The following is an 18,702-nucleotide window of genomic DNA, read 5'->3' on the forward strand; positions in this document are numbered from 1 at the left end:
ATATAGTATTTATACACAAAAATTCATAATTCACATGCCTGTTTCACCTACAAATTCACATGCTAGATTAAAGCATGCTTAACAGTAAAAAAAAATCCAATCCATGTCATTTGGCTTATACTAGGAGTATAAATTTTTTAATTTTATCAAATTAATAGATTGTATGTAAATGAAATTGAACCAGCATCTCCACATTAGGATCAATTTAAATAAATTTTCATATAATTATTGTTAAATTAGAAAATATATAAGAAGTTCACGTTGAGCTACAATAAAAAAGTAAGATTTGTAAGGAATCTTAGATATAAAAGTAGTTTCCATGTTGAGCAGAGAAGGAGAGTTATATTAACTTTGTTTATGCTGAGAATGATAGAGAAGCGGTTATAACTGCAAGAGAAGGAATGTAGGATGGCAGCTTATTTGCTATTTATAAGGACGCCTATATATAGCTATACACAAAGTGTGTATAAATACACACCCGCATGATTGCAGCCGGCGACAAATATCCTCGGTGAAGATCTCACCGGGAAAGAGAGAGCTCGTGTTTCCTTTTTCCGGTGTAGATCGATTGATCATGACAGTCGTGACGATTGCGTGGTGAGATAGAAATTGCGGAATGACGATTTTGCCGAAACAATTTTCAGCGGCTTGCGACTGTTACAAGAAGAGGAAGGTGGTCGCGAATTGCGATGCAGCATTGATCAATTTCGAGGAGCTGCCCGAGTATATGAAGGATAACGAATTCATCCGGAATTATTACAGATGCGAATGGCAGTTGAAGGATGTTGCTCTCAGCGTTTTCTCTCTGCACAATGAATCCCTCAACATTTGGACGTCAGTGCTTCTTCCATTTTTGTTGTTGATTTCGTATCGGTTAATTCACAAGCTTCGGAAAATGGTATTTGCAGGCATTTAGTCGGATTTTTGATATTCTCAAAGATGATGATAATGAGTTTGAACGAAAAAACGAGCCTCGGAAACGTTATGGCGGTCTTCTTCGGAAGCGGAAGTGATGGATGGTTGTCAATGATAACTGTCAGCTCTCTCTTGAATCTCTCTCTTGATTCTCTCTGAAGAATGTATTTGAAGAAAAATATGTGGTTGTTGCAGGATTCCTACATAGGAAAGGTAGCTGGATTAGGAAGCTTGCATACACAACAAGAGCATGCCACTTCAGTTCCTATATGGCCATGGCTGATTTTCTTGAGTGGAGCAATGATCTGCTTGATTTTCAGCTCAGTTTCCCACCTCTTCAGCTGCCATTCCCGGCGCTTCCACTACTTCTTCTGGCGGCTCGACTACACAGGCATCTCCCTCATGATAGTCTGCTCCTTCTTCACCCCAATCTTCTACATCTTCGCAGACCAACCATACTGGCGCTTCTTCTACATCTCCTCGGCCACCTTACTTGGCGCTGCTGTAATTGTGACCCTGCTCGCCCCCTCCCTCTCGACTGGACGTACCAGGTCTTTCAGGGCAACCCTCTTCCTCTGCATGGGGTTCTCGGGTGTGGTCCCAGCCACCCACGCTGTGATCCTCCACTGGGATCAGCCGCAGATACGTGTGTCCCTCATGTACGAGGTCGTCATGGGGCTCATGTACGGAGCTGGAGCCCTTATCTACATCACTCGGATTCCTGAGAGATGGAAGCCCGGTGCGTTTGATATTGTTGGCCATAGTCATCAGATCTTCCATGTTTTCGTTGTCGCTGCTGCACTTGCTCACTGCGCTGCCAGCCTCATGATCATGGACTGGCGGCGCAGCTTGCCGCCCTGAGTTTCTTGCTTCTTCTCTCGCTTAGTTTTTCTACATGTTAGATATAGGCAAATGAGAATGATGAGCCACTCAGTGTAACATTAGTCAATTAATGGCTCTTCAAAAGTAAATAGATATTCAGCAGAAAAAGTCGCCTGTTATTTAAGCTTACTCACATATAAACGTATCTGAAAAATGAGCAGAATACGAATCTATGTCCATTTATTACAGAGGATTTAGTGTCACGTCAAAACTTGACTATCACAAAACGGCACAAGTTAGCGCGTATTGAACCGATCAGCAGGTACAAAGCAGTTCCTGTCGATTCCAACTGCGTGGTGAAGTATTTGAGCTGTCGGCAAATTGCTGCATCAGTTCTTGAAGATCCAACCTCTCTGTTGCTTTGCCTGACTTGATGACTTTTCACCAAACGAGCTAGAACAATTCTGGTTTCATACAGAACTAAACATTCCCTGATTAAGAAGAGACTTGCCTACAAAAACATCATTGTATTCACCCCAAGATTTGATTGTCTTTCTTTCTACATCCACCAATGTCAGTGCTCTTACCATCTGGAGGAATGGCATTAGGAGATTCTGCATCTGCGTCGGTACACTCTCCTCCATGTTCACAGTCATTATTCTTTACTGTCTGTTCAGAACGAGTTTTTTCATCAATATTTTCCTGTACTTCAGTTGTTTCCAAGGGGATTATAGTTGAGTCTGTCGATGATTCAGGTACATTCCCGTCTGCCACGGCATGATGACTCACTTCTTCATCAACTTCAGTATTCTCTTCTGCGGGATAATCTGTTGGATCAACTGAAGGTACTGGGAGTCCATCTTGAGTTTCAGGCATACCATTTGGTAATGGTGGGAAGCCATCATGTAACATTCCCACTCCATTTGGTGATATAGGATACTCATTTGAGGTAAAAGGAATGCCATTTTGTGTGGCAATATAACCATTGGGAGCAACTGAATAGCCACTTGTAACCCATGATTGGCCAGGTACAAATTCATTCGCGTGTGGATTCATTATTCTTGGAGTGTTGAAATGATTTGGGTCCCCGTTGTTTTCAGAAATCTGGAAAGCAGGCCTATTCCGCGGGACACGGCTGCCAGATCTGTTATAGCCACCTGAGAGGCGAGGACCATATGGAACTCTAGCAGTAGCAGATTGATGCGGCGACCTACGGGCAGGGTTAACTGTAAGCACTGGTGCTATATTCACTGGATGTGGCAATATTCCACCATGCTCTGTATAGCCAGGTAGTGGTATAGATCCAAAAACTGGAACCATCGACGGAGTGTATGGAGGAGCTGCAGCAGATAGTTTCTTGGATGTTTCCTTTGCAATCTCTGTATCGACTTGCTTTTCAGCTTCAGTGGGCGACAAAGCGCCACTTCCATTTGCTTGGTTCCCTTCCTCATCCGTCAGCAAACCTACACTTTCACTTTCATTACACGAACTAGCCTTGTTTTCTTCCTCCACCATCTTTTCTTTCAAACCAGAGGCATCATTCTCCAACAACTGAGCGGTAGTATCTGTAGGGTCTGATGGAGATCCAAGATTGGCCACAACTTGAGTTTCTGATGCTTCTTTATTGGAAGCAGTAGAAGCCACAGCTCCTGAGCTTGGTTTGAGCCCATTGTCAGCTTCCATTGGTTCAACTGTAGTTTCTAGTTCACTACCAGTTACATTATCTTTTGAATTTTCAAAAGCACCTTTAGTTGCATGTTGCTGCTCCTCCTTCCTAGTTCCATTCATCTCTTTTACCTCAACCACCAGTTTTTGAATTTGATCAGCCTCCACTTTCTTTGATGTGGATAATGTCGTATCAAAGCTACTCGTCTCCTTGATTGCCATCAGATTTTCTGCACAGCTCTCCCCAGATTTCTTCTCCACAATAGCCTTTACAATAGTACCTGGTGGAGCTAAAGCAACCTCTTTGTACGAGAAAAGCTTTCCAGCAGCATGAACACTTGAACTAACAATAGAAGCTTTAGCAACTTCATCAAAACCTAGGATAGGACTATTAGGAGCTGATTTTGTGCCAGTCAATTTCTCTTTGGCACTAGCTGGTGAAGAAGGACCGTTCGGCTTCATCTTGAGGCTAGCACTCTTGACAAACTTTTTAGGACCCTGTGGACCCAGACCAGATGAAGCTGCGCTTTCATTTGGACTTGTTCTAGGAGAGCTGAAACTATTTGGTTTACCTCTAGACTTAGATGGATGAGAAGAAACCAAAAAGTTGGTGTTCAATTTTGCAAGGCTTGGCCTCCTGGAAGCAGAGGGCTTGCGTCCCATAAGAGAGCGCCCCTTAGCCTCTTGCCATCCTTCTTCCGAGATATCGTCCTTTTCAACATTTTCATTTTGGTCCAACGATGTTTTCTCTCCTACAAATGAATCCGTATTTTTAATCTTGTCCAAAAACTGAGGCTCAGATTTGTTTTCCACTCCAGATCTATTTTCTTTATCACTGGAGTTCTCTGCCACAGGTTCACTTTCCAATGTGAACTCACCCTTTTGATATTCATCCATCACAGTTTCCGAGTTTGGACTAATCTTTCCCTTGAGCTGTATAATAGTTTCTTGGTCAGGGAATGCATCAGGAAAAGAGAACACAACAAAATATTTTAGAAACATGATTTCAACCTTGGCACGAGCTTGCTTCTTTAGGGCTTCTCTAGCTTTCATCTCTGCATCAGGGGTTATGTAGTCCAATAGGTCCGAAACACTGATTTCAAAGATGAAGAAGAAAAGTGTTTCAAATCAGCAGTTTGAATAAATGGAGACCTAGTGAATAGATATATTTATTAAACAAAATAACAAAGCCTTTTCTGCAGAGTTTTAATATATTTTCATTCATCTGTAATGAGAGACCAAACAGCCATTAACTATTTGTCTTAGGAAAGTTAGACAAGAAAGCAAGTATATCTGAATTTACAAAATAAGTATAATGGATTCCAACCTCAAATGGCCTTTGCTAGAGATGGAGGCGTCTGGTTTTGGAGTGCCATTGCGTGCAGCTTCTTGCTGCTCCAGTGCCTTGGACTCAAAATATTCCAGCCATGCAGCAGCATCCTGTAGATATTTCAAACAAGGTAAGAAAGTGGGGCACCTCCAAAGTCACTCTTTAATCATCAGGCATACGCATTACCTGTGTACGTAGATCTTCTGATCCTAGTTTAGCCTGCAGTATCTGAAGAGTGGTCTGTTCATGCTGAACACTCAGGGAATATGCTTCCATCAAAGAGAGAGCAATTGCAATAGCATGATAACTGGCTGCTGTCTGGAAAAGAAGCAGTATATTCAGTAAAAGGAAACTTGCGCCTTTTATGCATTGCCATTCAGAAACAGTTACTGGAAGAGCTCTATTATGAAGGTTTATCAAAGGTCAACCACAAGTAGTAAATCTGATCTATGAACGAAACTGGATATATGCATATAACCACCATATACACACAAAACACAGAAAAAAGGATATTACTTGTATATGATCAGCTCCTAGAAGTCTTTGGTTACACTTGAGGGCCTCATGGAGATATCTAAGAGCAACATGGACATTCCCCAGACCTTCTTCCATCATAGCAACGTTAATATAGGTGGCAGCAGTATTTGGGTGGGAAGGCCCGCAAGTTAGATGCAGGAGATACAATGCACGGTTGACATATCTGAAAAAAAAAACAAAATAAGTTCCTTTCCAATCAGAAGAATTAATTAAGGATATCCAGAAGCTCAAGGTTTTAGCTATTCGATGCATGAATGTTCCCTTGTTCCAATTTATGGGAAAATTTGAGGCGTACATGAAGAAAGGCCGGAGTGAAAGATACAGAGAATATCTTTACTTACTTCAGTGCCAGCTCAGTGTGCTGGAGTCTATAGTAGAAGACAGCTAAATCTCCATAGCTCTTCATTGTGTCTGGATGATCCAGACCAAGCTCTCTCTCGTTGATATCTAAAGCTTTTTGCTGGTAAATGGTAGCCTATTCGTATATTATCATATGATAAAACAATCAGATCAGAAGTTTATTTTTAAAAAATTGAAAATTAAGAGACATTTGGTATGCTCAGCAGTGCCCAAATTAAAAAGGACGCAATATAGTTCAGCAAAAGAATGGGTGGGGTTTTTTTTGAGCTGCTGATATGTAATGGAGAAGGCAGCAAAGCACGCCCTTTTTCTGTGACATTTCATGTTTGGCTTAACATTTTACATAAGACTGTCAGTATTATGATTTGAAGGCTAAACAATGACTCTTGATTTTTTGTAGATTGGATTTGTATCCTCATACCTGATTAAAATCCCCAGTGTGGTAGAGCACCACAGCCAACAGACTATATGCCCCTGCTGTCATGCGATGATAAGGACCACAGACAGAAACCAGTTTCGCGAGTGCCTTCAAAAGATTAAATATATGTTCATCATACTCTGTGCATAGTTTTACCATTATCTAAAGCCTCTCGAAGGGTGGGGAACATATCAGGTTATTAACTTACCTTTGTTCCATAATTAACAGCATCCTCCAATTTTCCCTTGTCCAAGGAAGTCTTGGATGATTCCAAAAGTGTACGTCCATCGGCAGATGAGCAAGCAACATGCTGTTGGAAGACAAATGCTATGAGAACAACTTGAAACGTCCTCTGAAGGAAAATTTTCAATATTTTCAAATGATCACGAACAGCATACTTTATAAATAGGCACCAAGCTAATTATATTGGATTTCTTGAATGGGAAGGGAGAATCCATATCATAGTCTCTCGGAACAAGTTCAAGCCCAACCTGGAAAGAAATAAATTAGTAAAGCTACGTTCTTAGCTAACAGCAGTCTAAATTTGCGTACCTTGTGGCAGAGACCACGAAGAATAGCAAACTTTCGTATATCTTTGCGTGCCTCATCCTTCCATTGCCAGGCAAACCTCTTGAAAAGGAATGTCTTGACCCACTTCCATTTCAATTCATCATCACTATTTATATCTGCCTCGCCATATTGTGTGGCAGGTGTTCCCAGCAACAAATTCAGACAAGAAGCAATTGATGAAGCCATATTAGCAATATCATCAACTGCTGCTATAACAGCCTGAAGGATATGCTTATAAGCTCGAACAACCATCTCGTGAATACAAAGGGACTGAACATGAGGGAGCTTGTCTGCTAGTTCGACCTAATAAGGATGATTCGAAAGAAAATAAGTTTGAGAGGAACTACAATGGTTAACAATAATGCATAATGCGAGACAGGCAAAAAAGCAAACAGTGGAGCAAAGAGATCGTTTTAAGCCTGAACATAGCATCTGAGAAGTTTAGAGGAAAAATATTATCAATTCATAATATAAATGAACTAGATAGATAGATGCATGCGATATTGGAACCAATTAATATGTACCATGGTTTGACAGGTAAATTGGCAAGAAGAATACCACACCAGAGTATGCAGTGGAAAGCAATCAGGTCATAAACTACATATAGATAAGAACACTAAATGAAATTACCACACGGCCCAAGGAGCACATCCGCAAACCCCTAGTGTGCATGAAATCTGTCAGTGTCCTACCATCAACTGGTGAAAGCTCGAGTGACCCGAAATCAGTAACCTGTCAGAAGAACATGGAAGAAAATAATAAACATCATTTCAGAGGTTCAACTGCCTGTTAAAGATATGTCCTGAATAAGAGAGTTACCAATTTTGGAAGGGCAGTTTCAGCATAGTATTTGTGTGCCATCGCAATCAACTCTTCAGGTGACTGCAAACATCAATTTTCCAGAGAGATTATGTGTTACCACTATCCATAAATGAAAAGGTTTTGTTTCATTTTGTAATTTTGTTACAATTCCCAAAGACCCTCTCTAGACTATGAATTTCCCAGAACAACTCTTGTGAGATGTAAACCGAAATAATAGCACAGCATAAAATACATACCCTCCGTCCCACTATTAGTGGCCTATATGAATGGGGCACGTAGATTAAGAAAGTTGTGTTCGATGTATAAAGTGGTAGGGTTCATTAGAGTTGACTAAACTTTTTATGTGTACAAACTTCTGTTTTTTGGACTAGGCAACATATAATGGGACAGCCCAATAAGGTATATGTGCCACTTATAACGGGACGGGTTATTACAAAAGCATAAAGGCAACCTTGAGGTGAAGACCAGTTTCTGATTCTTTAAGGCGCATATATGATGATTCGGGAAGCAAATTTTTCCACATAATCTCCTTGTCCGCATTTCCAAAGTCCTTGTTTGCATCAACATTGCAATTAGCAGAAACTTCCTTGTTCGGGTCAGATTTATTTATTTGGTCATCTGACTTCTTTTTCATATCCTTCAGCAACCCAGCATTCTTTCCAAGACCCTTGACAGCTGGCTCAACTTTAACCTCTTCATTCTTTTTAGGCTCATCTTTACCTGAAGCCTGATTTTGCAAGTGGTGCACCCAACATGCACCAAGCTCCCATCTAATCGACTTTTTAAGAGTTGAATCATCTTCCTGAAGTGTCTTTAAACTCTTGGTTAGCACCTGCTTTACCAAAGGCAAACTGGAGCCTAATTCCTCCATATTAGCACTTGGAACTCTTTGAACTGTGTTGGGCGATTGGGGCGTGGATTTGTGCAACAGCATTCTTAAGCTGGAAATATAAATAAAAAATACTGATTCATTAGTCCAGGATCACATAACTCTGTCATGGTATTTTTGTAGCAATAGTAACTCAGTTTTTCACGCATATAGAATTTGAACAGGATGAATAGTCTTTCCAAAGGTAGAAGAATCTAAAATAAACAAACATCGAGTCGAGCTATCTCTACTGACCTATTAATATTTAATGCATTGGCTCCTCCTTCAGGATGGTCTTCAATGTTAACATCCTGAGGAATGGCTTTGCCGTTCCAATTTACCTCCGCTGTCACTTTAACAATGGCTGTGTGCCCACAGTGTCTAACAACGACAACACCTAAAGTAGAAGTATCCTGTATAAACCAGTGATCTCACCATAAGAAAATAACTTCAGGCATTGCTGGAAATTAGAAGAGAGATTAATAGTTACTATACGAACATGTACTGTTGCATTTTCATCTGCAGTTATGCCTTTCAGCAAGTTTCTTTGAGTTACTTCTTCGTGTATGATTCCAAGAACATTGCTCCCATCATTTTTGCTATCCAACTTGGTGCTTCCATCTGGGGGATCTTTTGTGACGCTAATGAGTAGGTCTCCAATTCTTTCCTCGTGTAAAATTGGTGAACCAGAATTGCTTGCAGACTGCTGATTGTTGTCTATTAGCTGCTTTATTGCAGCAACAGCTTTGAAAACTGAAACATCAACAAGTAGACTGTGAACGAGAAAGGCTTTCCTATCTCTTAGTTGGCGCTCCTCAGGAGTTTTACACGGCATTGCTGCCAATATAGCGAGGTCCTTTGCCCACAGCCTGTCCTCGTGCTTCCCATCTCTTCCTTGTCCGCCTCCACTTCCTCCCCAACTCTCATCTTCAATAGGAAGTGGAGGGAACACAGAGGGATTCTCACTAACAAGAGAGGGTACTAACCAAGTGTTTGCTCGAAAACCATATGGAAGATTCCCAAACTGAGAGATTACAGATAATGTTATTCATATGTGCCAATTTCATTTTAAATTTTCAAAGTCTAAATCACTCACTCTGTTGTGCTCAGTGAAAGCTGTCATAAGAGCCTTAAATGCCTGAACCAAATGGATAAAACAGAATTAGATGAACGTGAGAGAATTATCAGAAGCAGAAATATACTTGAATTACAGAATTACAAGAAGAGGAGAAACTTTAAAGGATAAAATTTTGTCCCCACTTACAGAATCAAAAACTCTGCTTATCTGCTTCAAAAGACCAGCTAATGAGTGGCTTACAAGATTACGCTTTCCAGCCGGATAAAAACCTTTTCGAGAGGCAACTATTGTTGTTGCCTTCCCGGTGGAAATCCGTACCTGAATTCAAACATTGATAGGAAAAATAGCACCAGTTCATAAGAAAAAAATCAACAAAATCACTATGTGCGACTAGTTGAAGATGCTAACATCAATTTGAAACAAATCCTCATCTGTTTTCTCCTCAAAGAACGGTCGACTTGACCTCCTAATATCTGCAACATTGGGGATTTATTGGTAAGCAATGAATTCTAGTAGTAGCGATGCTCAATTTGTTCACATAATTTGTTGAAATTATACAAACAAAACATTTATGGAAATCAAAACGATGGAATTATGAGAATTGAAGACTCGAACACGACGAGCTCACATTGAATAGGTGGAGCCAGGTGAGAGAACGAGAAGAAGTCGTAGAACTGCCCCACCCTCGGCGGAGGGTACATTACCGACGCCGCGGTTTCGCCCTTCGCCGCCGCATCCGAAACCTCCGGCGTGGTCGAAACGGCGGAATTGGGCTTCGGAGCTGCATTGTGGGAACCGGAAATCGAGTGAGGAGAACCGGGTTCTTTAGTTCCGGTTTTTGGAGAAGTGAGTGAACCGGTGAAGTGGGTTGTGCAGGCGACAATATCTAAGAGCCGTCTAATATGATCCACAGCATACCGTTCTGTGTACTCCTCTGCACCGAATCAACATGTTATTTTTAATTTAACAAATTAGGAGTACAAATCAAAAGCTAATTTAGTACGTATCTTATTTTAAATTTGTTTGATTATCTAATAAAGTATGGTCAAAGGAAAATTGTATGTTTAAAATGATTTAGTATAGCAAAATAAAAGCAACGTACACACATAGGGATATAATATACCTTCGACGATAGTGAGGTAATATGGCTTGAGAGCTACAATCTCCACTGAATCGTTTAATCTTGCACCACGAACCTGCTCCCACCAAAATATAGATAAAATTATCATGATTTGGTTATTATATTTTGTTAGTAATATAGTATGATGTATAGCGTATTCCTTGCCCACGTACAAATTTATTGGTTGAAGATGTATTTTTAAATTTCTGAGTTTGAAATTTTCAGAAGCTTTTGTATAAAACGCAATTACGTAAAATAATAATAATATATAATGATACAGTAACATTTTTAGATATTTCATGTTTGACTTTGAGATATTCAATTTCTTTATATTTAAATCGAAACATAATAAATAATTTTGGGATTGTAAAATCAAAATTAAATTTAAAAAAGTGATATATTTGTATATTTTTTTTGTTGGGTGTGAAATAATAAATTTTCCAAATTTTGATAAGTAAATTTTAGTCGACCAGAAAAATGAATACACATTATACTCATTATTAACACGTGTCGTTTTGAACCCAAATTTTCTTAACTAAATGACATCTTACAGTGGTTATATGAGATAAATTTTTCGAACTTTTTTTTTTTTGCTTAAAAATCAAAGCTTGTTGTTCTTAATGTATTCATTTTCTGAATCAATGGATTTTCTTATGAATATGATCAATAGAATTTGTTTTATATAGAAGATTCAATGTCGTTAATTAGACCATCCGCAACGTATCTCGTTGCCATCTCTATCTCGTCTCTCGGAGACGAGACGGCATTGAGACGGCATTGCAGCGTCCCGTCTCGTCCCTGTCTCGCCGAGCGGCTCGTCCCTCCGAGACGGCTGGCGCGCGCCGGCGCTAGGCGTGACGCCCACTCACCGGCCAACGAGTGGGCATCGTCACGCTGAGGAAATAAATTATTTTTTAAAATTCGATTTTAATAAAAAAATAATTAAAAACGGTAATATGACCGTTCAACGGTTATTTTTTAATTTTTTAATTTATTTTTTCTTTTTTTATTCTATAAATACTCCTCTTTCATTATCATTACACACACAAACACACGTCTATTTTTCTCAAATCATCTCTTTTTCCTCTCCAATTTTCATCTCAAATCATCTCTTTTATTCTTCTCCCAAATTTAAATCATCTATGGATCCATTTGAGCAAATGCGTCGCATAATGGAAGAATCGCTAGCAGAAGATCGACGTCGAGAGGAGGAGGAAGCCGCGACGCCTCCAAGGCGATCCGGGGCTTACATCCATTGTAACCTGGAGGAAGCCGCCGCAAGGTTGGTACGCGACTACTTTTGTGACAACCCGGTATGGGGAGAGACCTACTTCCGTCGCCGTTTCCGCATGCGGAAACGGCTATTTATGCACATCGCAAATACGTTGGCAGCCCGGGAAGAGTTCTTCGAATAAGGGCTCGACGCCGTTGGCCGTCCCAGTCACACGGCGCTGCAGAAATGTACTGCAGCAATCCGTCAGCTTGCTACTGGACAAACGGCAAATGTGTTCGATGAATACCTGCATGTCGGGGAAAGCACTGGGAGAATGTGTCTAATAAACTTCTGCAAAGGCGTCCGGGCAGCCTTCATCGACGAATTTCTTCGGAGGCCAAGCAGGGCAGATTGTCAGTTTCTGCTCCGACTTCACGAAGAAGTGCACGGATTCCCCGGGATGCTTGACAGCGTCGATTGCATGCATTGGCAATGGAAGAATTGCCCTGTGGCGTGGAGGGGGTCATACATGAGCGGCCACAAAGGCACCCACCCCACCGTTATACTCAAGGTCGTTGCCGACTACCGGCTATGAATTTGACATGCGTATTTCGGGGTCCTCGGATCGAACAACGACGTCAACGTGCTCAACCAATCCGACCTCTTCACCGAAGTTTTGAATGGTAAAGCGCCGACCATCAACTTCATCGCTAACAACCGGCAGTATAAAATGGGGTACTATCTTGCCGACAACATCTACCCGAAGTGGCAAACCTCCGTGAAGACGTTCAACAGGCCGGTGAACGAAAAACAGGCTCTTTTTGCGCAGAAGCAAGAGGCTGCTCGCAAGGATGTGGAGAGAGCGTTCGGGCTCCAAGCTCGGTTCAACATTATCAAAGCCCCGGCTCGTACGTGGTTTATGGAGAATATGGTCGACATCATGTATACGTGCATAATCTTGCACAACATGATTGTCGCCGACGAAGGACCTGAGGCGGGAAATTGGTTCGACCTTGAAACCCCGGGAAGTTCTACCGCAAGTAGTCCGCCTCGCAATGGAGTGCATCCGTCTATGCAAGATCGGTTGTCTATTCGGGCAAGGACACGTGATTCTAACGCCCACGCTCAACTCCAAGATGATCTAATGGAGCACATTTGAGAAAATTTTGGCAACCACTAGAGTGCGCGGAAGAAATAAAATTATGTGTTTTTAATATTTTTTTAGGATTTTAATTATGTGCTTTTTTAATTTTTTTAGAATTTGAAGTTGTAATTTTATTTTATTTTATTTAATTTAATGAAGTTTGTTTTTATTAATTGAATTTGTTGGAAATAAAAATAAAAAATGAAATTGAATGAATAGTTAGTGGATGAGATGATTAAGATACGGTTAAGAGATGCATGGTTATATGTGTTGTCTCTTAGTTAAGAGATGAGATGAAAAGTACAGTGGAGCCCATGAATAGTGAAGAGATGAGACAGTTATGAGACGAATAAGAGATAACGTTGCGGATGACTTTAGGAATTTTAGGATACGGAAATGATAGATACCTCGTGGGACAGAGAGTAATTGGTCAAGTGACACGTTTCAACATGGACAGCCAATAGTTTCCTGACATCTAAGATCCTATCCGTTGATATTCCCTGTAATTCAATGGCATGACGTCAGTATCAAATTTGCACTCAAAATTGTACTTATTCAAATTTAGTCAAAATTTTTTAGCACAAAAATTAAGAAATTATATTGAAAGGTAGGAGAGGGGAATAAAATAGAAAATATAAAGAGATTAAATAGGTGATTGAATAAAGTAAAATTGATTAGATGCTTTGTTTTTGTTAAAAGAAAAAACTTGAACTTAGGAACATCTCAAAATGAATACGATTCAATTTAGTTGAGATGGATGAAGTAATATGTTCCTAGATAAATATAGTGATAAACGAGATTTTAAGATATAGTAGTAGTATTTTATGTGTTAAATGGAGAAAGTAAATACTCCATATTTTATGAGATAATTTCAAAAAGAAAATAAACATATACCTTTGGATAAATAAAGTATGTTAAAAATCAGATCTGTTGACCGGTTTAGTTAATTAGAAGTGAAAAATTAGATGAAACATAATGCAATTTTAAATAATTGTATTAAAAATAATAACAAACTCAAAATTGATAAAATAATTCATGCATTCTAGTTAAATTGTAAATTTAAGAAGTTGTCTTATTTATGTTTAAAATAATTAAGTAATTTCAATACTATTATTTATCTAACATATATATAGACATATTTGTATGTAAATTTCCTAATTTAATGTTAAATTTTGATTTTTCGCTTTAAAATTTTCATGCAAATTTATATTATTGATTTATTCTGATTTTGCAAACAAAAAATATTATGGTGCTAACATGACTTGATGACTTACTTTGTGACACTATCGAATGTCTAACAAATGATGTGCAGGCAAAGCCGAGTTATAAAAATTCAATAATCAATTTCTTTTATTGCACTTTAATTCTTTTAAAATATAACTCATAATTTAATAAATGAAATTATTTAATTTAATGTAATACGATGTATTTTTGTTGTCTAAAATGTGACTTTGTTTTAGTCGAAATTCAATAGTGCCACGTAAGTAGGTCATCGAATTATGTCGGTTCCTAAATCTGAATTTGTTGCAAAATCAAAATAAATCAATAAGTTGTTGCAAAATCAAACAAACTAGTAGTTTAATACTCCCTTAGTCCCGGCTAAGATGACACATTTCTTAGTCTGCATCAGATTTTAGGAGTTGTTGGTTAATATGGTTAATTGAAGAGAGAAAGAGTGGGTGTAAGTATTATAAATGGAGAGAGAAAGAGTGGGTGAATATTTAATCGGAGAGAAAAAAGTGGTTGAGTTTATTAATTGAAGAAAGAAAGTTACTAAAAAAATGTGTCATCTTGGTTGAGATGCAATTAAAAGGAAAATGTGTCATATTTATTGGGATGGAAAGAGTAATTTATACGAAGATTTTAAAACTGATATGTCAAACTAGAGTTTCACGAAAGTTTAAGAATTTACGGCAAATTACTCACACATATATAGAGGGATGTTATCCATTGCAAATCGCATCTTCACTACAAATTACGAACTAAATCTCGTCCATTAAATATAGGGAGTGGACTCACAAGATGGGTGATTATTGGTACTTGCAAATGTCGACAAACCTTATGAAAATTTCAATCGAAGGCATGGGGATATATATATATATATATATATATATATATATATATATATATATATATATATATATATATATATAGGGTTGTGATCAATTGAGATTTTTTAGCCTAATTGAGAATTGAGATGCATTATTAGCCACTCATTTTTATTAAATGAGTGGTCCAGAATTTACCACATGGAAAATATTTTTACATTAATTAATTGTGAAAGGGCAGAATGGTAATTTCATCATACATTTTATTTATTAAATTTTTTTTTATTTTTTTAAAAAAAATTAATTTTTTTTTTCAATTTTTTATTTTTTTTTATTTTTATTTTTTTGTAAACTACATATACAATTCATGTCAACTACACACATATAATGTCAACTACATATACAATTCATGTCAACTGCACATATATAATGTCAACTACATATACGATTCATATCACATATACACATATAATGTCAACTATAACCTGTTGACATTTGATGTGCAGGCTATTGACATTTGATGTGCAGGGCTATTGACATTTGATGTGCAGGCTACACATCGTAGTTGACATCGCGTGAAAATTAAAAAAATTAAAAAAAATTTAAAAATATTTTTAAAAAATTTAAAAAAATAAAAAAATAAATTTAAAAAAATAAAAAAATAATTTTTTTTTAGTTGTTGACATTTTAATACGAGTTGTTGACATTTGATATTCTGGCTATTGAAATGAAATGACGATAATACCCTTAGTTGATATAATCTACTTGTAGTTGACATTTCAAAATGAGTGGCTGAAAATGCATCTCAATTCTCAATTAAGCTAAAAAATCTCAACCTAACAAGACCCTATATATATATATATATTACACGCAAATGTCAACAAGCCCTATGAAAATGTCAAACGGGACAAAATTCATAAAATTCGAAGCTTGATTTGTTATTTTATTCATTTATTTGAAGTTATAGAGAAAACACGTAAATTGAGCTTTGATTTTTATGAATTTTGTAAAATAAAAAATTTCAATAACATTTTTTAATGTATTAGAATCAAACTATACATAAAACAAAACAAACAACACTAAACGTGCATTGAACGAGGTTGGTGCTTACAAAAGAAGCTCACGTAAGACATGTAGCATATTATTTTCCGATAGATTCATTTGTTTTATTATTTTTTCCGGTTACACCCTTTAATAATCAAACGCAAGATTTTTAATTTTCACCATTATTTAAAAATTTCAACAAGTAATCTATATTGAAAAATATAATACGCCCGTTATTTTCTACACAATTCAGTAGTCATGAGCATACTATTAAACTTAGGTAAAGTTGCCATAAAACTATGAAATTTTATCAAATTCTATTTCAATCCGCAATTTTAAAAATTAATTGGAAAAATATAAAGTTTGAATTTATTCGTAATTATCTCCTATGGAATGAATTTGTATCTAATATGACAATCATGAAAATATATATACATAGAAATCATTGTTAGTGAGTTAAACAATGTTGTCTATTCATAAAAAAAAATAATTTCGTTTGATTGAAAAAACATCAACAATATATTGCCCTTAGGTGATTTCATCATAGGATAATGCAACAGAAACTTTATACTTTTTTTATAGGTGATTAAAATGAAGATATAAATTTTGTTCTAAATACGAAAAGAGAATGTTATATTTTTGAAAAATTTAAAGTAGATATCTTAAATGAGACAGACGAAATAACTATTTATTCTTTAAACAGGCTAAACCAAAGAGTAACTATATGTACGTCCCACATTCATGCATTTGGATTTGGGAATGACTCAATAAAATAAATGTGTGAGAAAATTTAGTACTTCAACTATGACATTTAGGGTCTAGGTAGCTATGTTTTTTTATGATAATACTCATTCCGTCCCATAAAAATATGTGCATTCAATTTTTAGAAAGTTATATCAATTTAGTATCGTATGTCTCTTTATTCACTAACAGTGCTTTAACTATTATTCTTCTTCTCTCTCTCTTACTTTACCATACCATTCTACTCATTTCTCTTATTTTACCAAATTTGTCTTAATTCACGTGTCATACTCATTGCCCATATTTTTATGAAACAAAGGGAAGTAATATTTATCCTAAATCTACCTAATGTTTGGTATACGAATAAAATTATACCTTGCTATGTGTTAGATTTCTGGCCATCTTATTTTCTATGTTTTGATGCGTTAAATAAACTCACCAAGTAGTGGGTTGATTAACCTACATTGAAAATCCAATCATGAATCTAACTTAAATTCTTTTATTAATCTCAAATTTTTCCACCTTCCATTTTGATTGAGATTCAAAAAATAGTATACCAGTACAATTTAAATTTAAATACATATTAATATACCAAATACTAAAGTTTAAACATTTATATTCATCTCATTTATTAACTAAGTAAATCTCAACTCGACTAATAACTTATCTCATTGTAAGTAATGCAAATTAATATAGAAGTAAGTATTTATCAAAGGTCCGACACATGCAAGGAAGGCATCGCGTATCAAGGTGAAAATGTGGGTAACTTAATAAAAAGCGTTACACTTACGAATTAAATAATAACTTAATCACTCTCCCCATAAACGCGAAAACAATACGGCTGTATTTGAAAAATAAAATGTGAAAAAGTAGTTTTATTAATATGGATGGAATGAATACATACCTTCAATGTGACTTGTGAATCCTCTGGTGTCTCTACAGTTATTTCTATTACAGCTGGTAAAACTGCAAAAACAAGAATAAATATTTTGCCAAGGAGTTACCATAGGTACAATCATAAAAGAGAAGATTATGATAAGATTTAGTATATGACCAACCTTTCTCTTCTTTCTTCTTCTTGTCTCCTTTGGCTTTGTGGGGTTTAGTCTTACCGGTTTTAGGAGCCATTGTATGCTTGATTAAGTATTATTTTTTTAGAAGAAACAATGTGGAACAGAGCTGGGAAAAGGAATGAAGAGATTGAATTCTGGAAATAATCACATACACATATTTAGTGTTACTCTAAGAGGTGAGAGCTCGGGAAGTAGGCCGGGCCAAGAGCGAGAGGCCGAGAGAGAGTTGTAAATTTTAGTGATTTTTTTAGGGGATATTGAATAAGATAGATAGGATAAGGTAACAACACATAACCCACAATCCTATTTTTTTCCTTATATATAAATTATACATCAATAACAATGTAAGGCTGCAATTTCCTCACCTCTCATCTCTCTCTTTCTCACATGGAGATGGTGCGGGCCCTACCTTTTAAATTAAAAATTGATTATAATATTCCAATTGAAAATTATTAATCAAACTTAACTTATCTTATGAAAATTAATGGAGTAATACTCTTTTAATTTAGATTTAATAAAAGTAATTAGAATTCAAGAAATCTACTGTATTTAATTGTAATTAATATTAAAAACTTAATACTAACTAATGTTAATAGTGAGTAATTAAAACATTTAATTGGTGGAAATAAAACAAAAGAAGGGAATGGTGTTTTGGCTTTATTTATGAGATAAGATATAAGTTAGCGGATAAAACGATAGATTTTGCGCGCTTAAGTTTAAGCCACGTCTGTCGTCGTGGATTGAGGTTGTTTCCAGAGTCTTATTGTCTAGTAGTATTCTCTCTTCTTAAATCCACTTATTATATCATAAAACCAATAATTGTTTCTCTTTCTGTGTTCCTTTACATGAAAGAGATTATGCTTCTGATATTCACACACACCCATGAATAGAGAGTGATTAGAAACGAACAGTATAAGAAACAAAGTGGATTTTT

General features: G+C 36.8%; 2 protein-coding genes across 2 annotated transcripts; one reads left to right on the top strand and one right to left on the bottom strand.

Moving 5' to 3' along the window:
* The first annotated feature begins 345 nt into the window (after positions 1-345).
* Positions 346-1,806, top strand: LOC121746593 (heptahelical transmembrane protein 2-like). The gene is made up of 3 exons (XM_042140485.1): positions 346-834; positions 909-1,035; positions 1,111-1,806. Exons 1-3 carry the CDS (start codon positions 617-619, stop codon positions 1,774-1,776), a joined length of 1,011 nt encoding a protein of 336 aa, XP_041996419.1. The 5' UTR covers positions 346-616; the 3' UTR covers positions 1,777-1,806.
* Positions 1,807-1,868: 62 nt separating this feature from the next.
* LOC121746592 (protein TSS-like) lies at positions 1,869-18,038 on the bottom strand. Its single transcript, XM_042140483.1, has 23 exons — positions 17,754-18,038; positions 17,600-17,661; positions 13,270-13,362; positions 10,509-10,581; positions 10,014-10,319; positions 9,794-9,858; positions 9,572-9,703; positions 9,404-9,445; positions 8,807-9,331; positions 8,563-8,720; positions 7,891-8,380; positions 7,437-7,499; positions 7,248-7,349; positions 6,600-6,920; positions 6,446-6,538; positions 6,256-6,357; positions 6,051-6,155; positions 5,611-5,744; positions 5,249-5,432; positions 4,919-5,050; positions 4,730-4,842; positions 4,414-4,495; positions 1,869-4,335 (listed from the first exon to the last, which is right to left on the bottom strand). The coding sequence occupies exons 1-23, from the start codon at positions 17,821-17,823 to the stop codon at positions 2,269-2,271; spliced, it is 5,514 nt and encodes a 1,837-aa protein (XP_041996417.1). The 5' UTR covers positions 17,824-18,038; the 3' UTR covers positions 1,869-2,268.
* Positions 18,039-18,702: the final 664 nt, after the last annotated feature.

The sequence above is a fragment of the Salvia splendens genome, chromosome 9 (assembly GCF_004379255.2).
Source record: "Salvia splendens isolate huo1 chromosome 9, SspV2, whole genome shotgun sequence".
Taxonomy (NCBI): domain Eukaryota; kingdom Viridiplantae; phylum Streptophyta; class Magnoliopsida; order Lamiales; family Lamiaceae; genus Salvia; species Salvia splendens.

Excerpts from the sequence above, each read along its gene's own strand:
- LOC121746593 (XM_042140485.1), top strand. The coding sequence starts at position 617 with ATGACGATTTTGCCGAAACAATTTTCAGCGGCTTGCGACTGTTACAAG. Across the intron at positions 835-908 it reads GAATCCCTCAACATTTGGAC|GCATTTAGTCGGATTTTTGA; the intron begins GTCAGTGCTTCT and ends TGGTATTTGCAG. Across the intron at positions 1,036-1,110 it reads GATGGTTGTCAATGATAACT|GATTCCTACATAGGAAAGGT; the intron begins GTCAGCTCTCTC and ends TGGTTGTTGCAG.
- LOC121746592 (XM_042140483.1), bottom strand. The coding sequence starts at position 17,823 with ATGGCTCCTAAAACCGGTAAGACTAAACCCCACAAAGCCAAAGGAGAC. Across the intron at positions 5,745-6,050 it reads ACACTGGGGATTTTAATCAG|GCTACCATTTACCAGCAAAA; the intron begins GTATGAGGATAC and ends ATATACGAATAG. Across the intron at positions 4,336-4,413 it reads AGAAGCAAGCTCGTGCCAAG|CTCAAGGGAAAGATTAGTCC; the intron begins GTTGAAATCATG and ends ACTATTATACAG.